The sequence below is a fragment of the Protopterus annectens genome, chromosome 8.part0 (assembly GCF_019279795.1).
Source record: "Protopterus annectens isolate FY-2018-M chromosome 8.part0, PAN1.0, whole genome shotgun sequence".
Classification (NCBI taxonomy): domain Eukaryota; kingdom Metazoa; phylum Chordata; order Ceratodontiformes; family Protopteridae; genus Protopterus; species Protopterus annectens.
This window is the reverse complement of record NC_056741.1, coordinates 846525173-846544188: the sequence shown is the minus strand read 5'-3', so window position 1 is coordinate 846544188 and position 19016 is coordinate 846525173. Positions and strand designations below refer to the sequence as shown.

The 19016-nt window shown below is 39.7% G+C and overlaps 1 protein-coding gene and 1 non-coding gene across 3 annotated transcripts in view; one reads left to right on the top strand and one right to left on the bottom strand.

The window, feature by feature from the left end:
• Positions 1-19016, top strand: part of LOC122809103 (deoxyribonuclease gamma-like) — a 94585-nt gene that overhangs the window by 73290 nt on the left and 2279 nt on the right. For both annotated transcript variants that reach the window (XM_044080342.1, XR_006365860.1), the window contains exons 8-9: positions 408-504; positions 18254-19016. The exon at positions 18254-19016 is cut by the window's right edge. In XM_044080342.1, coding sequence (XP_043936277.1) covers positions 408-504; positions 18254-18391 — 235 coding nt within the window. In that variant the 3' untranslated portion in view covers positions 18392-19016. The remainder of the gene's footprint in view (positions 1-407; positions 505-18253) is intronic.
• TRNAQ-CUG lies at positions 6099-6170 on the bottom strand. The gene has a single exon. It is a non-coding gene; the product is annotated as a tRNA-Gln (tRNA).

Here is a 19016-nt window from a genome sequence, read left to right as displayed (position 1 = left end):
ATTGGTATCATAAACAACCAATACTGAGCAATTCATATTCTTTAGGATTCATTTTTATATGACCACAGGACAGAAACATATATTTTGACCACCAATAATGACCACATAATGCACACCTAAACTGCTCATTATTACTGCAGAATCACCTCAGGATCTAGAGATCAGTGACATTCCAAAGCCAATGGATTCCAGGAGGTATATACAAACAGTGACAAATCATTGTACTTATTTAAGGCTCATTTTGCAGAAATCCTGTGAGACTTATAGTACTGGGACGACAGTCTAATAGCAGCACCCATTTTAATTGGCTACATAACATCAGATAATGACAACGCTCATCAGCACAGTCTGCACGTATCTTGTTAAATAACAGGAAATTAACTGATGCTTTTATTTTTGACACACAGGATCGTGGTTTATGGGAATGAGTTCCTCAGCAATATAGTCCCAGGCTCAGCTAAGCCATTCAACTTCCCTGAGGCACTCAGGATGTCTGAAGCAGAGGTAGGTGAATCTATGTTTTTTTAAATGTACATCCAAAAGAGGTCAAGTAAAATAAGCCAAGCTATAGGTACAGAGGTACAGCCTGAGACTGAAAAAGGAGTAAGGCTGGGTCATCCAAAAGGAAAGAGACAAAAGTCAGCAGGCTATTTTCATTTTTTATGCCAGAAAAAAGTAGCAGTATTAGCTGAGTACCTTCTGTTGAAAGACAAAGGTGTGACAAAATTGCAGTGCGTATTACAGAAATGATGATGGGATAGAAGAGGAATGGGATACATGCTAGACCTCCATGACCAATTAAATCAGATAATGACAAGTTTAAGAATGCTTATTCATGTGTTGTGAATTGATATTATAGAAGTTTAACTACCACTTCTGCAGTCCCTGAAGTGTGGCTATTAGTGGGAAACTGACAGGCTAATTCATCATGGAAATGGGAATGCATGTAATGACACACCTGGCCAAGGCAGTACATGAGAAGATGTGCCTATTCTCTATTGCCTACAAGCTCTACCCAGTTGTGCCACTACCTTTACCAAGTTGTCCAATTCATTCCTTCTAGGGCAAGAACCAGGCATCCCCAGGCTTGGCAAGTGTACCATGGGCTTGCCTGGAATGCCTGAGCAGCTCATTTGTTCCCTTATGATGATTGTGAGGTGGTAAAGAGTGTGCCAGCTTCCAGATATGATGGAGCAGTCTATCTCTCTGCCAGTAGAGCACCCTCCGACCTCATGCCAGTTCTCCGAGCTCCAGTACTACTGGTTGCCACAAGCAGGGTGCCTCCACACAGACTCTCCTGAATGTATGTTATTGCACATGGGCAGCACATGCTCACAGGCTTGTGCTCCATGAGTGTATCTCCAAGTGCTCCTGTTAAGTGTCACCCAAGTGGTTAGCCAGAGCTGCCTCACTGTCCCCAGGATAGATGAGCTAGCAGCAGCCTCTCACTCCCATCCTCCCTTACCAGCTCCATTAAGAGCTCAGGCCACTAAGTGAACTCTGTTCATCTGGGCCATGGTCAGAGGTTTATCAGTCTATGCTACTGGAGATGACAAGAAGATGTGTCTGCAGATGCAAGCTACAGGACTCAAGTTTAACAAGGACCAATGTAGGGCACTGGAGGGGAGCATGAGAAAATCTAATAAAATGGAAGCAGTTTTCTACACTTACACTTAGGGGACTGGTATGCTTTCAGTACTGCTTTCTTGCATTTCATTTTCATGTCTTCCCTTTACTACTGGCATTTTCTACATGCCATTATTTCTGGATTCTTCTTTTTCTGTGTACTTATTGGACTTGGAGAGTTTCCATTCCATTTACTGAGGCAAAGCCCTACTCTCACTACTGGCACAACAGGCAATTTGGGAAGTACTCCTATCCCTAAACAGTGCTGCGATTATGATTAACCCTGCATCACCCTCTATGCCCAAACATAACTTCAGTTCCCTTATCCTTTATGGTCTTACTCTAGAGCTTCCATTTTTCTGTTCTATTTACTTTCTTATTTTTTCTGTAACTACTGAATTAACCAGTCTGCACTGTCTCTGTTAAGATTTTCAGTAAATAACACTCAGACACACACACGCACATACATGCACACACACGCACACACACGCACACACACACACACACACACACACACACACACACACACACACACACACACACACACACACACACACACACACACACACACACACACACACAGGCATACACTGAACTTTCATTCTCAACAAGGTGTACACTGAGGAAAGTGTGTCACATAACATGCAAATTGCATGCAGCTAGACATTAGCATTTAAAGCTATACACTAAACCCAGATATTCACAGAATATCCAGATTTTTGCCACATATTTTAGTCTATTTCTCATAAAATTCTGTTTTTCTGCCAAATCATTGTAAAATCATTGAGGACTGAAGTCAGAAAATAATGACAATCATTTGAGTTTCAGACTTCATATCTTTCATAAAATTCATGCTAATGCAAAACTGTTATTCTATCAACTTTTTAAGTCTGCAAAAGCAATATTTAAAAAATGTCACTATTTTTGGGCCTTTGCCGCCCCCCCCCCCCCCCCATTATTTAGGGCTTTGTCAATATGTCTTCCTCTTTATGCTATATATCTCATATATTACAGTCTCTGGTTATTCCATTCCAGTCATGCTTTTTGGTGTGACTAATATTTATTTTTGTACATCAGTAATAACTAGAACCTCACCTTATCCCCACACCATTTCTATTTACTAGCTCCTTATTCTCTGCATTCTTCATGGCCATTTGATTTTATAGGAACCTAGTTTCACCACCTCTAAACCCCACAACCAGCTCCTCTCTGTAGTTCTCAGAACCACATTGCAGACCAGTAGCCTAAACATCTCACCTAATTTTCCTCTTCTCAAGTATTATTTTTTTTTTATCCCACCCTTTTCTGACTTAGGGCCGTTCATGTCTTGTTACACTGCATTCACAGTACAGTAAACTCTCAGTTAAACGGAACTCAAGCAACCAGCACTCTCAAGCAACCAGCAAAAAATATTGAAGAAATACAGTACAATTTTCATATGTTGCACTTTCTGTTTTCCCCCCATAGAAATTAGAGTTTTAGAGTTTTAAAAAGGAAGATAGGAATAAATTCCCTCTCTTCCCAACCTTAAAACAAGTTAAACCAAACAAATTGTATAGGGTTCAGTATTAGTCACGCCTATTTTTAATAGTAACTCTCAAGCAACCAGAAACTACAGTTATCAAGCATCTGCCAGTCCCCATGAGTGCCGGTTAACTGAGAGTTTACTGTAGTAGCATACCGCAAATCTGCCTTCACCTGTGTAGAACAGTATGTGTGTGTTGTATATTTAAGAAGCATTTCAAGATCAGCATGTGCATATAAATAGTAAGCATGTGCTGGGTTGAGTGCCATTTGGAGAGTACAGCCAGAGAGTGAGCATGTATGAGTGTGATAGCTAGTTTGCTTATTAGCTTATCTAAGTTAAAGTTATTAAACCTCAATCCTGATGTGTTTGTACATAATAAAGCTGCTTGAACAGAACCCATGAATCTGTTTCATCCTGACTGGACGAGTGACATGATGTCAGAACCGGGATTTCAGAAACTGCTTTTCAGAGCCACGAGTCAACAGTGAAGGTAAACTAAGAGAAATAAGTACAAAAAAGAGTCAGAAATTAACCAAAGGTAATGAAAACTTGCAAGAACGATTTATTTTATAAAAAAGATAAAAGTGCATTACAAGGGCACAAACCGCATTATTAAACAAGCGAGAAGCTCGAAAAGTTTATTAATTAAACACAATTTTTAACATTAAGATATTTGATAAAACGATTATCAGAAAAGCACATAAGGGGTTTGGAATCACCTCAGAATTGCAAAACAAGCATGTTTAAAGTAAAACAGGCATGTTTAGAGTAAAACGAGCACAAGAAAAGTTTAAGGGGCATGAAAAAAGATTAAACGAGCAAACTGAATATAATAAAGGGTAAAAAGTGCATATTAAGCATAAATGAAGCAAGGCAACTGCATGTTTTTTGGCAAAATACTGTGTCTTGGCATAAACTACTATTTTGGATTGATTGAAGCTATCAAGGGCATAACCAGAGTTATTCAAAATATCTCAAAGTGTGTAAAAGTCTTACAGTGTGTACTTATTACTGTGCATTTATTCTGAAGAGTTTATTTGTGTGCAAAGTGCAACTATTTCGTGAAGTGCAGTCAAAATACAGCCATTTCAAAAAAGTTTCTTGTGCTGGGTGTGTCCATTCGCAAAGTCCAGCCATTTCAGAATGTTTCTTACACTGTAAAGAGTTATTTAGCAAAGTATAACCATTTTGGGAAACATTCAGTGTGCTGTATACTGTTTATTCGCAAAGTGCAATTACTTCAAAATGTTTTTACTCTGAGCTTCTTCTGCCTAGTTTATTCGCACAGTGCAGTTATTTTGAAATGTTTCTTACTCTGATAAGGGGCAATTTCTTACAGTGGAGTGATTTCAAAAGTATTCTTGTGCCTGAGAAGCCTTATTTCCCAAAGTTCAGTTATTCAGAGGCTTATTGTGCTATCTAGCATAGTTACAAGTACTGGCATACATTTCTAGCATATGTAAATGTGTGTGTGTGTGTGTGTGTGTGTGTGTGTGTGTGTGTGTGTGTGTGTGTGTGTGTGTGTGTGTGTGTTCATGCATACTTAAAAAAGCCTTCACTGATATGTGTTAATATGGCAGAGGCATTTCATAAACCAGGACCACTTGTATCTGATCAGAACATTGCAGAGAACTAGAGAGTATTTGAGCAAGAGTACGATATTGTTATACAAGCAGCTTATTCTGACAAAGATGCATGCACCAGAGCATTCATTTTGCTAAACCTAGCTGGGTCAGAGGCCATTGAAAGAGAGCATTCATTTGTGTATGCACCAGCAGTATATGAAGGAAAAGTTGAAAACTGCCATATTGTTGTACAGGCTGAATCAAGGGAGGACCCTGAGTGTTTAAAATGTAAATTCAGGTAAATGTGCAGCCCCCAGACAAATGTTACATTAGAGAGGCATTTGTTTTACACAAGAGATCAAAAGGGAAACTGTTACAGCTTACATTACTGATCTGAGAAATAGAGCTAAAATGTGTAGGTTTGGTGACTTAAAAGATGAGTTAATAAAGGACAAGCTTGTGTGTGGTATTAATACTGCTGCAGTGAGAAAGTCTTTGCTTTGTGACAGTGATTTAATGCTGAGTAAAGTTTTCCAGCAAGTTCTAACAAAAGGACATGCTCAGTGCAGTACAATGGGTGAGTCAGCAAAACCCAAATCAAGCTTTCTTGTTAACTGTCGCAGTTGTGGTGCCAATCATAGGTTTAAAAGAGAAAAATGTTTAGCATTTGGTCAGCAATGCCACAAATGTAAAAAATGGAACCATTCTCAGAAGTTTTGCAAATCAAGTAAACCTCACATAGTTATAAAGAAGGGTCACATAAAAAAACAAGTTTATGATATAGAGAGTTGCAATTCTGCTTTCTAAGTAGATAGTGTGTCAGTAATTGGTGAGAGGGTTGATGCAGGAAATTTGTTGGCGAAGAATGAAGTGTTTTGCACTGTGCAGATCAATGGTAAATTCACCGAGCTCAAAGTAGACACTGGTTCAAAGTGTAATGTTATGTCAGGAGACACCTTTGCTAAGGTGAGAACTGCTGAACAACTTAATGTGGCCAGTTGTGCGAGACATGTTCCTTATGGAGAATAAGTCAGTGCAGTGGTCAGACCAGCAAGAAAAATTCTGATAGCTATGCAGGATAAAGTCAAAGCTCAGTTGAATAAAATGGTACAGCAAGGAGTAATTTGTCCAGTTAAGGAACCAACTGAATGGGTGTTGTCCATGGTAGCAGCCCACAAAAAAGGCTCAGATGAAATCAGAATATTTATTGACCCAAGAGATTTAAGCAAGGCATTAAAGAGACCACATCATCCAATGTGTATAGGTTCATAGGTTGGTACTAGGCTATCGGCCCTAGGGCCTATACAACCCCAGCCATAACAATTCCCTGGCTATTTCTTCCCACACTATTTACTTCCCTGTACCACTGAAAACACAACAGGTTCCACTGAGATTTGAACTCAGATCGCTGGATTCAGAGTCCAGAGTGCTAACCATTACACCAGGGAACCAGCTTTTAAAAACAGGGACCCATTTTAAACATTGTTTGTATAATCTTGGAAAGTTTCTAGACTAAGATGCTGTATTACCACCATGCATTTCACTACCAAGTTTTGAACCCAGGACCTTGTGCACTACAGTCAGAGCAACACACCACTATACCAAATCAGCATTTTGCATAGTCTAGGAAGTCGCATTCCTAATATCGAATGCCACTGTTTTTTTCTGTCTGCAAAAAGTTCATTTTAGCAAGTGATGATAGATTGCAAATCTTCACTACTGACTACTTTCAGTACCCCATTTGGAAGATATAGATTCCTTAGGATGTCATCTGGAATAAACTATGCAAGTGAAGTCTTCCAGCATACAATGAAGCAAATATTTTCAGGTTATCCTTGTGCAATGGTATAGCAGAGTATGACAGAAACCTTAAAAGAGTTCTAGACATAGCACATGAAGTGAATTAGAAGCTCAATCCTCTGCAAGTCCAAATTTGGGCTACCAGAAGTTACATATGTAGGCCATTTATTTACTAGTACTATCTTGTGACCAGACTCATCCAAGCAAGCAGCCATTTTTGAGATGTCAACACAAGATAATGTTCAAGGTTTACAATGTTTTCTTGATATGGTCAACTGTTTAGGCAAGTTTATACCAGACTTCAGCGAGCTGACAGCACCTTTGAGAGAGTTGATGTACAAAAATGTTACAAGGTTATGGTTGGAACAGCACCAAAAAGCATTTAAAGACCTGAAGCAGAAAATTGCTACCCCACCTACATTAAATTATTACAACATCAATAAACCAGTAACTCTTTCCTGTGATGCTTCAAAATTTGGACTTGGCACAGTTATTCTTCAAGAAGGCAGACTAGTAGCCTGTGCATCTAGATCACATACCCAGACTGAAATCCAATATGCTCAAATTGAGAAAGACCTTTTGGCAACAGTATTTGCATGTTCAAAGTTTCATGATTATATCTATGGTTGAGCCATTCAGATTGAAACTGATCACCAACCTGTAGTCACTGTTTTAAAGAACCCTATGCATTCAGCTCCAGTGAGATTACAAATAATGCTAAAATTGCAAAAGTACAACTTCAAAATGGTCTATACAAAAGGCAAACTTCTTTATCTGACTGATACCTTATCCAGATCGCCCAGAAATGCAACAGAACAGCTTAATGCAGAGAATTTGGACTTTGACGTCATGGAATTTTTCTACCACAAGACTTGATGAGCTGAGAGATCATACAAAGATTAATCCAATTTTGCAAAAGCTCAACCACTACATTAATGTTGGATGGCTGTCAAAGCAATCCAGTGTACCACCTGAAGTGCAAACCTATTTTCCTTACAGAGAAGAGATGCTGATGGAAGATGGCATTATTTTCAAAGGTCATAGAATTGTTGTTCCTGCTTTCTTACAATGTGAATACATCCAGATTTTGCATTGTAGTCACCCAGGTTCCAAATCTACCAAAAAAAGGGTGAGAGGACTAGTATTTTGGCCTTCTCTAGGAAAAGACATTGATAAAGTACTTTCTTCTTGTTCAGTATGCAATATTACTAAACCGCATTTGCAAAAAGAACCACTTCAGCTAAGTAAAGTTCCTAAACTACCTTGGTTAACAGTACCCACTGATATAGTCCAGTGGAACAATCAGCATTACTTAGTGTTGGTAGACTCATATTCAAACTGGTTTGAGATCAATTTACTACCTAACCTAACGTCCACTGCTGTTATCAACAAGTTGAAATGTCATTTCTCAGTCCATGGTAGCCCACACAAAGTTGTTTCTGACAATGGTATCCAATTTACCAGTCAATTGTTTCAGAAATTTGCAAAATAATGGGACTTTGTACATGTTACTAGTAGTCCAGAATATCCACAGTCAAATGGACTAGCTGAACATACAGTTAAGAGTGCAAAGCAATTACTAGAGAAGTCAAAGCATGATAATGCTGATGTCTTTTTGAATGTACTCCATCTCAGAAACATACCCAGTGATGATATACTTGGCTTGCCTGCTCAGAGACTTCTATCTAGGCAAACCAGAACAACACTCCCTATCAATTCCAGTTTGTTGAAGCCTAAAGCAAAGAGCAACAGAACAATTAGAGCCCAACTATACAGAAAGCTTTCTTTCCAGAAGTCCAGCTATGATAAACTGAGCAGATTTCTTCATCCATTGAAAGAAGGAGAGACAGTGAGGATAAAAACGGTGAAAGGTTTTGACCAGATTGGTCAAGTAACAGGTATATGTGCTGAACCAAGATCCTACTCTGTAGAATTTGAGGGTGTGAAGTACAGGAGAAATTGCAGACATCTTCTTCCTGTATCAGAATCAATATTGCAGCATTGTTCCTGTGATACAGACTCTAGATCTCAGAGCAATGCAAACAATGTTCATGTTCCAGAATGTGTCTTAACTTCTACGTCCATTCCCAGTGATGTTCCTGATGACACCAAGGCTTGAACATTCAGCAGAGACAGTTCCACTTGCTAGACCTAATTCTAATTTCTATGTCACATAATTTGGTCATATTTCCAAGCTTAGTGTAAAATACACAGCAACTTGGACATAATTGTTTATATGTATTTAGTTCTGTATAATTGCATGACAAAGAATAATTTGTATTAACTGCATGTCAATTGATGTCGTCAATATTGCATGACTATTTCTCAAAGAGGGAGGATGTAGAATAGTATGTGTGTGTTGTATCTTTAAGAAGAATTTCAAGGTCGACACATGCATATAAATAGCAAGCATGTGCTGGATTCAGTGCCATTCTGAGAGTACAGCCAGACAGTAAGCATGTATGAGTGTGATAGCTAGTTTGTTTATGAGTTTATCTAAGTTAAAGTTATTAAGCTTCAATCATGATGTGTTTGTACATAATAAAGCTGCTTGAACAGAACCCACGAATGCTTGTCTGTTTCATACTGACTGGACGAGCGACAACCTGCAAAGTGATTTGACCTTTAAAGAGCATAGATGTTAAGAACCCTACATGGGGTTAGGATGTTATGTCAACTGTCACCACCTCTATTGATTCAAGGCCACACTCGTACCTTAACAGTTATGTCTGACTGCCGCAGAACTTGCTCCACACAATACACCCATTTCTTTTCTTGAACTCCTGGTTTCCTCTTGCCTTATTCATGTCTCTCCCAAATCTTCTTCACCAAATATTCTTTTACTTTTTTGAATTCATGCCTGTACCATCATAATCTGTTCTTATTGACCTTCTCTACAACTGTAGCTATTTTGTCTTCTGCTCTGATGTCCTTATTTCTTTGTCTGTCTTACAGTGTGCATCCTACCACCCCTCTCAGGCACTCCATCTCTATCACCTCTAGCTTCCTTAACTCTGCCTCATACCTTTCAACCTGCAGACACTGAAAATATATACAAAGGCCCTTAGAAAGTAGATACATCCAGCCAAAAATCTGGACATCCAATAAGCATAAAATTTAAATAGCAAATAGTGTATGTCTTCCTACTTCCAGTAGGAATACGGGATACTACTCCAAAACACATTTAAAAAATACAGAGCGACAAAATTGATGGAAAAATATAAGCACATTATCAGAGAAACAATGCAAATTTTGTAGAGTTTAATGAATTGTATTGCAAATTTCTACCACACAAGATAATTTATTTTTGCTTCTGAAAAGGGGAGATAGATGTAAGGTGTGTCCGCTTTCTTTAAATTATTGGTGCCACTAGTATGTTGGCCATATAGTGTTATTTTCTATGCACTGGAATTTAGAAAATTGTGTGAATGGGGTAAATCAAGCCTGAAAGTAAGAAAATTCCTCCAATCTGCTGAGTCTCCACTGCCCAGTTTTCTGTGCCATACAGTAGAACTGCTGGCACCACTGTTTTATACACCTTACTCTTCAGCTTCTTTGACATTCTAATGTCACTGCTACTCCTGATAATCTATGGAAGTTGGCTGCAGCCCCTCTGATTCCATCTTTGACCTACTTATTCCAATATTTTCCTTTCACTCTCAGTTTTCAGCTTGTTCTGATTTCTTCCATTTGCTGCCATGGCAAATGTCTTGTCTGTACTCAATTTCACCCTATGTCCATTCAGTTTTCAATTCCATTCCATTCCCCTGCCATTTGCTGAAGTTCTTGTTCATGGTCTGCTTGTAATGCTGCATTGTTTGCATACAGTAGCTTAATTAATCTAGCCCCTCCAACCTGTTTGTTAATGCTGCCCATTTCCAGTATGCACAACAGTGGGTTCAGAGCTGAACCCTGATGCACCCAACCCTCACTGGAAACCCCATTGTGTGTCTGAACACTGTAATTGTATCTTGGGGTCTTTGTATTTAGCCTGCACTAATTCTAACAATGTTTCAAGGACTTTGAACCATTACAGGACTGCTCTAATCAGTTTCCTTGGGACCTTGCCATATACTTTCTCCAAGTCTAGGAATACCCAGATAGATTCTTTCCTCATCTTTACCTTCTTCTTTATTGTCTGTAAATCTTGAGTCAGTTGTGTTGTCCTGATCCGAATCCAGAGTACTCATCTGCCATCTTCCTTTTTGCCACTCTGCATATTTACTAATCAGTCACCCTCTCCATCACTGTCATGCAGTGTGACAGAAGTAGGAGACTTCTATACTGCCTACAGCTTTGAATTCCCCTTTGTTCTTTTACATTGACACTACAATGCATGTTCTCCACTCATCTGGGATATGCCTTTCTCTCTGTACTGCAGTGAGTACCTCAGGAGGCATTTTTCCCCTGTTTCACCCAATATATTGATCATACCTGCTGTGACTTCATCTGAGCTTGCTGCTTTCTTCTGACTTAATTTTCCTTAGTGCTGTTCTTACTTCTCCTAGGATGAGGTTTTCTTCCTGTTTCATCATAGGCTGCGTGTTTGGCAGTGCCATTTTTGTGGGGCTTTCTACATTCAGAAACTGCTGAAAGTACTACTGCCCTCTACCTATGATATCCTTTGAACTGGTGAGCAGGTCATTGCTGGCATTTCATATGACTGATATCTGATGACTACATTCATTATCTTTCTGTCTTTACCTTGAAACCCGAGGGAGTTTCTCTGTGCCATCTACTGAGTCCCTTTCCAAAAGCTGGGAGAATAGTATTGATGTCTTGTTTTTTGCTACCGCTAATGTTCTCGTATCCTCTTTGTTAGTCACCCAGTACTCCTTCTTAGCCCAGTCCATCTTTTTTATCTCCCACCTTTTCATAGCTCCATAAGTAAACACTGGGTTAGCTACCCTAGTGGGCCATTTTAAGCCTATCCAACTTCCCTTTTGGTACTAGAATTAAACTATCCCATTTGGTGTTAGACTGACCTTACCTATCCCATGGTTGATAATTATATATTACCCCTAGTGAGAATAACTGAGATCATACCACTTATAATTTGAGGCGGTCCATGCAAGGGGTAGAACATTTAGGAGCTGCATCTCTCCATTCATAGGTTCATAGAAGTTTATTAGGCTAACAGCCCTAGAGCCCTTACAAGCCTAGCCATATTTATCCTGATTTGTCCCAATTGTCGGTGGTTAGGTGAGTGAAGTTTGCAGAGGTAAGGATCTATGGTAGTTAATAATGCCTTCCTCTGTCTAGGAGGGACATGGGCACCACTCCAGGAATGAATTTGTGGTCACCCATACATTGATCTATGTTGCATTTGAAGAGGGTCAGGGAGGGGCTCTGTTCATATGAACTGGAATCTTGTTCTAGAGAAATGACAGTCTCTGAGAGATGTATCTATCTCTCCAGAATGACCTGTTCATGTCAGAGGCTAGGATAAGATCCCTAGAATGAGTGACCCTCATGCAGTTTGATTTCCAAATGTGTAGCATTTCCATTGCGGTCATATCAGAGACTGCCTTGTAAGCCACGCACAGGTTACCCCTTAACAAGCTGTCAGAGACCAAATACAGTGTTAGGGATTTCAGTCTTTCTGTGTAAGACCTGTTTTGTGTACCCTGTAATTTCTTGGTGAGAAACCTCTGTGGTCTGCTCAGTTGTTGCAGGTATCTCATGAGGTACATGCAAAATGGAGCATTGTACTCAATTACTGGTCTGATGATGGCTGCGTACAATGGAATTATAACATCCTTAGATCTAGATGTGATGCCTTTACTTATAAGATGTGCCACATAGAAGGATTTCCTTACCACTGTGGATACATGGTAGTCAAAGTTCAGGTTGTTATCAACTTGAGTACTCAGCTCACATACCACTGGGTCTACACTTAGGGGGGTGCAGTCGATAATGTAATTTGTATAGATTTAAGCTTTCCCAAAGGGAATGATAATGCGTTTTTTGCATTAGCTTTAATCCATGGCTTTGACACCAATCATTTGTCTGCGTTAACCCTGTCTGCAGTATATTAACATTGTTGGAGGACTCAATAATTGCTCCCAATTTGCAGTCATCAGAGATCTTGGTCCACCACAGGCCATCCAAGTTTGCCTGGACTTCTGATAAATTAATTCTGAACAGTAAGAGGCCCAGCACAGAACCCTGTGGTATGCAACTGGTAACTGGTCTTTTTCTAGAGGTTAAGTCACCCACTTTGACAGTATGTGTCCTGTCAGTGAGCTAGTTGGATACCCATCTGGTAATGTAGGGGTTAATTCACAATTGGGAGAGGAGAGTCTGTCTATAATACCTGAGTGGGGGATTGCATCAAATGCCTTGGCTAGGTTAAGATAAGTGGTATGCTATGCCTTTCCCTTGTTCAGGGCCTAGGTGACTTTCTCAAATAAGTCAACCATGTTTAACAGACATGATCTACCTTTAATGAATCCGAATTGGGTTGGTTCCAGAGTTTAGAGATTACCTATGTCCTTGTTAATAAGGTCTGTAATTATTCTTTCCATGTCCTTGCAGATGATGCTAATCAAGCTTATGGACCTATAATTCCCAGGGTCAGTTGATAGTCCCCCTTTGTGCAAAGAAATTTCTGTTACTGTCTTCCATTCCCCTGGAAAATAGCCAGTTTGTAGACTGTGTTAAACAGGGATCCAAGTAAGTCTGCTAGGTCACATTTTAAGTTGTTTAAAAGGCAACCTGAGATATTGTCTGGTTCCATTGATGCCGTACCTTTGGCCTTGGAGAGCTCCTAGATGACCTGCTCTCGTGAGATAACAAGCTGAAGGATGGTGGCAGATATACTTTGGGGGATGGGGGGGGAGAAGTTTGTACCAAATCTGTCGGCAGCAGGTTGACTATTACCTACAGCTGAGTATGGGTGGTACCATGCACAACCAGTTCACCGCATAGTTGGGTATTACCTTTTAGATTTCAGATGTAATTAAAGAATGCCTTGTTGTTATCCTTAGCTAGAGAAGCTATTTTTCGTAATTAGCTTTGGAGGACTTAACAAAATCTCTGATTTGCTTGTTTCAGCTAGAGAGGGGTTACTTCCTCTGTTGAGCCGGTTCCCTCTTGTTCTTGGACATTAGTTTCTTTCTCTTGTTGTGTAGTCTGTTTATACTAGAGGTCCACCAGGGTGGCTTGCTTTTTTGGCAAGACCTAGTTTTAATCCGGTCAGGTACAGATGGTTCTATACAACTGTCTAAGTGGTTATACAGCACATTGGTGTACACCTTTGCATAGGAATCTGTGTTATCAGTGTTTGAGGAGGGTTTGAAACTTCGTAAACCATCACTTAGTAGGAGGTAGTTTGTCTTTGAAAAATGTTTAAGCATTTTTTTACTTGATGGGGTATCTGGTCATATAATTACATCAAACAAGATTGATTTATGGTCCAATCTTACCAGGGAGGGCATCACACAGTGGGGGGGGGGGGGGAGCAATACTCTCCCATGTTAGTGAGTACTATGTCTAGGACATTTGAACCTCTTGTGGGTGTGGTAACTAGCTGTTCCAGAGCATTTGCAGAACCTCTGAGCCAGAATATTTGTGGTCATGTATGTTTCCCAGTCAATGGTACGATAATTAAAATCACTCATGAGTAAGGTGTTGGGCTGTTTGGCAAGTGACTCCACTAAGTCCAGGTATGCGGTATGCTTTTCCTGTTTCATGGTGGAGGACCTATAGCTAGTTATGATGTGGTAGGGGGCTTTGCCTATAGTTAATTTGACATGGAGTAGCTCGAAAAGAGTCATGTTGTTTGACCAGTCTCGAGGTGTACTTATCCTTAATGAAAATGGATATATCTCCTGCTTTGGTTCTTACATGCTCAGTTTGTGGTCTGAATGTATGGAAGGCATTTTAGCCTTGTATGGCTGGGCTGCTTTCCATGCCTTTGAACCATGTCTTGGTGACTGTACAGATGTCATTATCTTCCAAAGTGAGGAGTGCTTCTAGGGAGTGTGTTACTTGTTTAGACTCCTAGCATTAACCAGCAGTACCTTGAGTTTATCTAGAGAGGATGTTGTTATGTTGGGAGGTTGGTTATTTTGTCACTGTATAAAAAAGACACAATGGGGTGGCTAATGCCTTTGCCAGCATTTAAAAACCTACAGGAAACAGGTACAGACCATCTCTAGCAAAGCAGCATGGCCTGTCGAACATGCCTTCCTAGCCTGAGAGATATTGGACCCCCCTGGACTGGCACCAGAAGCTAAGCCAATTGTTAAAGTCAAACATTTTTTGTTTGCATTGTGGCATCATTCTTGGAGAAGGTAAAATGCTGCTTATTTATAGGTATATAGGCTTATACCTGCCTTTGACACATAATCTGAAAGCTCAGTCATGTCTCTCTTCATGTAGTCCAGTGATGTATGTCTCAAGTCATTTACCCCCACATAAACTATGACAGAGTCATACCGGTACTTGTGATTGAGTGCTTAAGTGCTTGAGTGACTTGACAGGTCCTGGTACCTGACAGGCAGCTAACCGTAACCCACTCCTTATCCATCCTGGTGAGGGGAATATCCATGTGTCTCACAATGGAGTCACTTATAACCAATACACTAGGTTTCGTGGTGTTACGTGTTATGCATGGGCTTATTTGTTATGTGTTGTGATTATATTTTGCATTTTTATATGTGTAAGTGGTTTCCATTTGGGAGACCTCTGATCTTTTGGTAAGTTACTAGTAAGTACCTCTGCATATGTGGGTTTATGTATCATGTCCTTATTTAGTGTGGATAGTGTGTGTGTGCTGACAACCTGTTTGGCATTCAATTTGCCCTTATGTGAGAGTCTTGCATCCAATTTCATTGTGTAACTTCAGCTCTCACATAAAGTATTTGTTTGTTTCAGGAGTAAGTGGCTGTCAATAAACATGAGACAATTACTACATTGCCTCAGGATACCCATGTCTATCAGGCTGGCCAGAGAGATGATGGGAAACTGCCTGTCCATGATAGCAGGTGCTTCCTGTATATTTTATTAGGGAAGGGAACGAGATAGTTTGACAGGCCTGTGCTGGTAGCACCAGGACTACAATTGAGACCTATGGTTGACCAATGAGGCAATGCTGCTCAGTGCACAGCTGAGCTGCTCCTAGAGCAGCATTAGTAAAACAGGGGACATTCCTGGGTAAACTTTCCGTTACTCATCCATAGATCCAAGTTGTACTTGAATACAGATAGGGATAAGCTTTATTTTACATGGATGGAGAGTCGGTTCCAGAGCAGTGATATCCTCTGCAAGATATACCTGTCCCTGTGTTTGACTTACTGATATGCATTAGGTTCATAAGTATTGGATTGGAGGATGCCTTATATGCCAGACAAAGATCACTTCTTAGCAGTTTGTATGAAACAGAATATAATAACAGGGATGGAGTTGGCCCATGTAGTGCATATTGTTTAGGCCATGTATCTTTTTAGTAAAGTATTTCTGTGGGCATTCCATTTGTTGCATGTGTCAGGAAAGATGCCTGCCAAAAGGGGCATTATACTCCATGATTGGCCTAATGAGGCCTGAGTAAAGGGGAACAATGAAATCTCCAAATCTAGACACAATCCTTTTGTTTATAAGCAGCACAATATAGAATGACATTCTTAAGACAGTGGGCATGCGTTGGACAAAAATTAGATCAGTGTCCACATAAGTTTCCAAATCCTGAGCAAGTGGGTCAGCTCTTAGAGGTGTATTGTCAATGTGGTATTTCCCCAGGGTAGATGACTTTCCAAAGGATATGATAATGCATTTTTTGGTATTGGTTTCAGTCCATGATTTTGAGACCAGTTATTTTTATTTGGTACACACTTTCCTGCAGGATGGCTAAATCACTTGGGGACTCCGCAACTGCTCCTAGCTTGCACTTATCTGCAAACTTAGTCAGCCAGAGTCCTTTAATATTGGTTTTACTTCAAAGAAATAGATACCAAACAGGAGAGGTCCCAGCACTGAACCCTCTGTAACTCCATTGGTGTCTGGTCTTTTTGTGGAGGTAGCTTCTCCTGTTTTGATCTCCTGCATCCAATCTGTGAGCCAGTTGGCAATCCAGTTAGTAATGTAGGAGTTTATTCCTGTTTATTTAGCTTTTCTACTATGTCTGTGTGGGGGAGTATGTTAACAGCTTTGGCCATGTTGAGGTATGCAGTGTGTACCATTTTACTTTCATCCATTGCTTTGGTGACCTTTTCAAAAAAGTCCAGTAGATTAAATAAGCATGACCTGCCCTTGATGAATCCAAACAAGAATGGATCCAATGTTTGGAGGTTCCCTGTGTTGTTGTCCTTACTGATTAGTTCCATGGTAAGTCTTTCCATGGATTTGCATATGAGGCAGTTTAATCCTATGGGCCTGTAATTGTCCCAGTCTGTGGAAGGTTCTCCCTTATCTTAGGGAATGATTGTAGCTGTTCCTCATTTGCTTGGTACAAAACCTACAACGAGGCTGCAGTTGAACAGTGTTGTTGGGCAGGCAGGTGGCTAAATCGAGAGTCATGGTATTTAAGATGCATAAAGGGATGTTGCCAGGTCCCAACAATACAGTATTTTTATCTTTTGATAGCACATTTCAGACCTGGTCTTATGTGATAGCTGAGGATGAGATAGTTTGAGGTATATCCCATGGGACAGACAGAGAGGAGAGGAGGTAGGGGTAAAGTTTGAGCTGTATTTATTGGCCTTAATACAAGTAGTATCTTTCATATCATCTCAGTGCATTACTGCACTGCGTTTTTGAGATTATAAACATACCCGGAAAAGGCCTTGTGATTGTCTTTGGCTTAGGTAACCATTTTATCATCAAACTTTGCTTTGGTAGATTTTATTAAGCTCCTGAGTTGTTTGTTTATTTCAATGACAAGGGCTCTGCCATTCCAGGACTCACTCTTTTTGCTTTTGATTATAATTGTCTTCTTTTTATTGTAAAGCTTGTTATTATGGTTCCACCATGGGGGGGGGGGGGGGGTTGTTTCTGGGGTTTGCCCTGATCTTGTTCCTACAGGGTACTGCTGCATCTTTGCAGCTGTTTACATGCTGGTATAGTGTGGTGGTATATATTTTTACATATTTATATTCCTGTACTTCTTTCTTTTGATAACTTCCTGGACTTTTGCATTTCACCACCAGTTTTTCTATATACTTTACTTCCATATCTGTTAAATTCAAATAACTTAATGGTGAACCCAATAACACTAAAACCCAGAGCAATGATAGCTAAGCAGGTAAGTACAGAGGCAACATAAAACCATTCCAAAAAGAAATTATTCTTTCTGCAAGGTCAAAGAATATGTTGTTAGCTGGTATCTCTGCTGCATTTTAGATCTGTGCCATTCATATTTGATATTGTGGTCTTTCTCTGAGATACTGTCTCCCTGTAGGTTACAATATATGATCATAAAGAAGAAAGGATTTGTGTGCATGTGGAATACTGTCATACTTTCTAGATGAAACGCTCTAGATGTTACAAAAGAAAATATTTTAAGATTTTTATATGAATGGCAGCATCACAAGTTTGCCAGTACAAGTTGTTCTATATTCTTAAGTCTGTGTTCAGTTTGTGTGTTGAAGAAATCTGAACCACACTAATATTTCTGTGTACTGTAATTTCAGACTATTCTCCGATATTCTTTAATCCTTAATAGGTTAATATCAGTGAAGTTACATGTTCCTCACTAATTACACTAATCTCTTTAATCTGATTTTGTCGCCTCTAGGCATTAGAAGTCAGTGACCATTACCCTGTCGAAGTGGAACTCCATGCAAAGTCTGGAGGACAAAATAATCAAGCTTTGATGCTGTTAGTTTTTACATACACCCTCATGGAAGCCAGAAACTGGTTTGAGAGCATCTGATAAAACTGCACTGAAGAAGAAGCACTCTATCTATATGTGCAATTCTGTGACATTTAACTAAATCTGAGCAGTCTTCTCCTCAGTAATCAAGATGCAATGATTACAAGTAACTGGAAAAATGGGCACATTAATTGGCAAATGGATCTGTCAAGCGGAGAATAAGACACATATCACACAAACTGTTGGTGATTTTTGTCACCAAAACAGGCCCATATGAACTATTTAAAAGCTGCTGCTTTGCACAGAACCTTCATTCATATCACATCAGATGAAACCCATACACGAAATAGTAAGTGTAATAGGAAACACAGACACATGCATAAGAAATGTATCAGATAAATATAGTGACTGCCTCCGTGGTAGAAGAGGAGAGCCTAAATTAGCCATGGTTCTTGTATAACCTGCACACCATCTCAGACATACCTGTGCCATACTATGTCAAAACTGACTTTCTGAAAGTGATGTATTGTATTATTTGTTTACTGACTGTTTAAAAATAAGTCTCTTTGAACTTGCCAAGGTTCAGCTCCTTTGCAATTTAACTGTCCCAACCGGCAATATGAATTCTGAAGCACTTTGCCTTGTATCCACTTAGCTGACAACATTTTTGTATTGTTTATGCCTT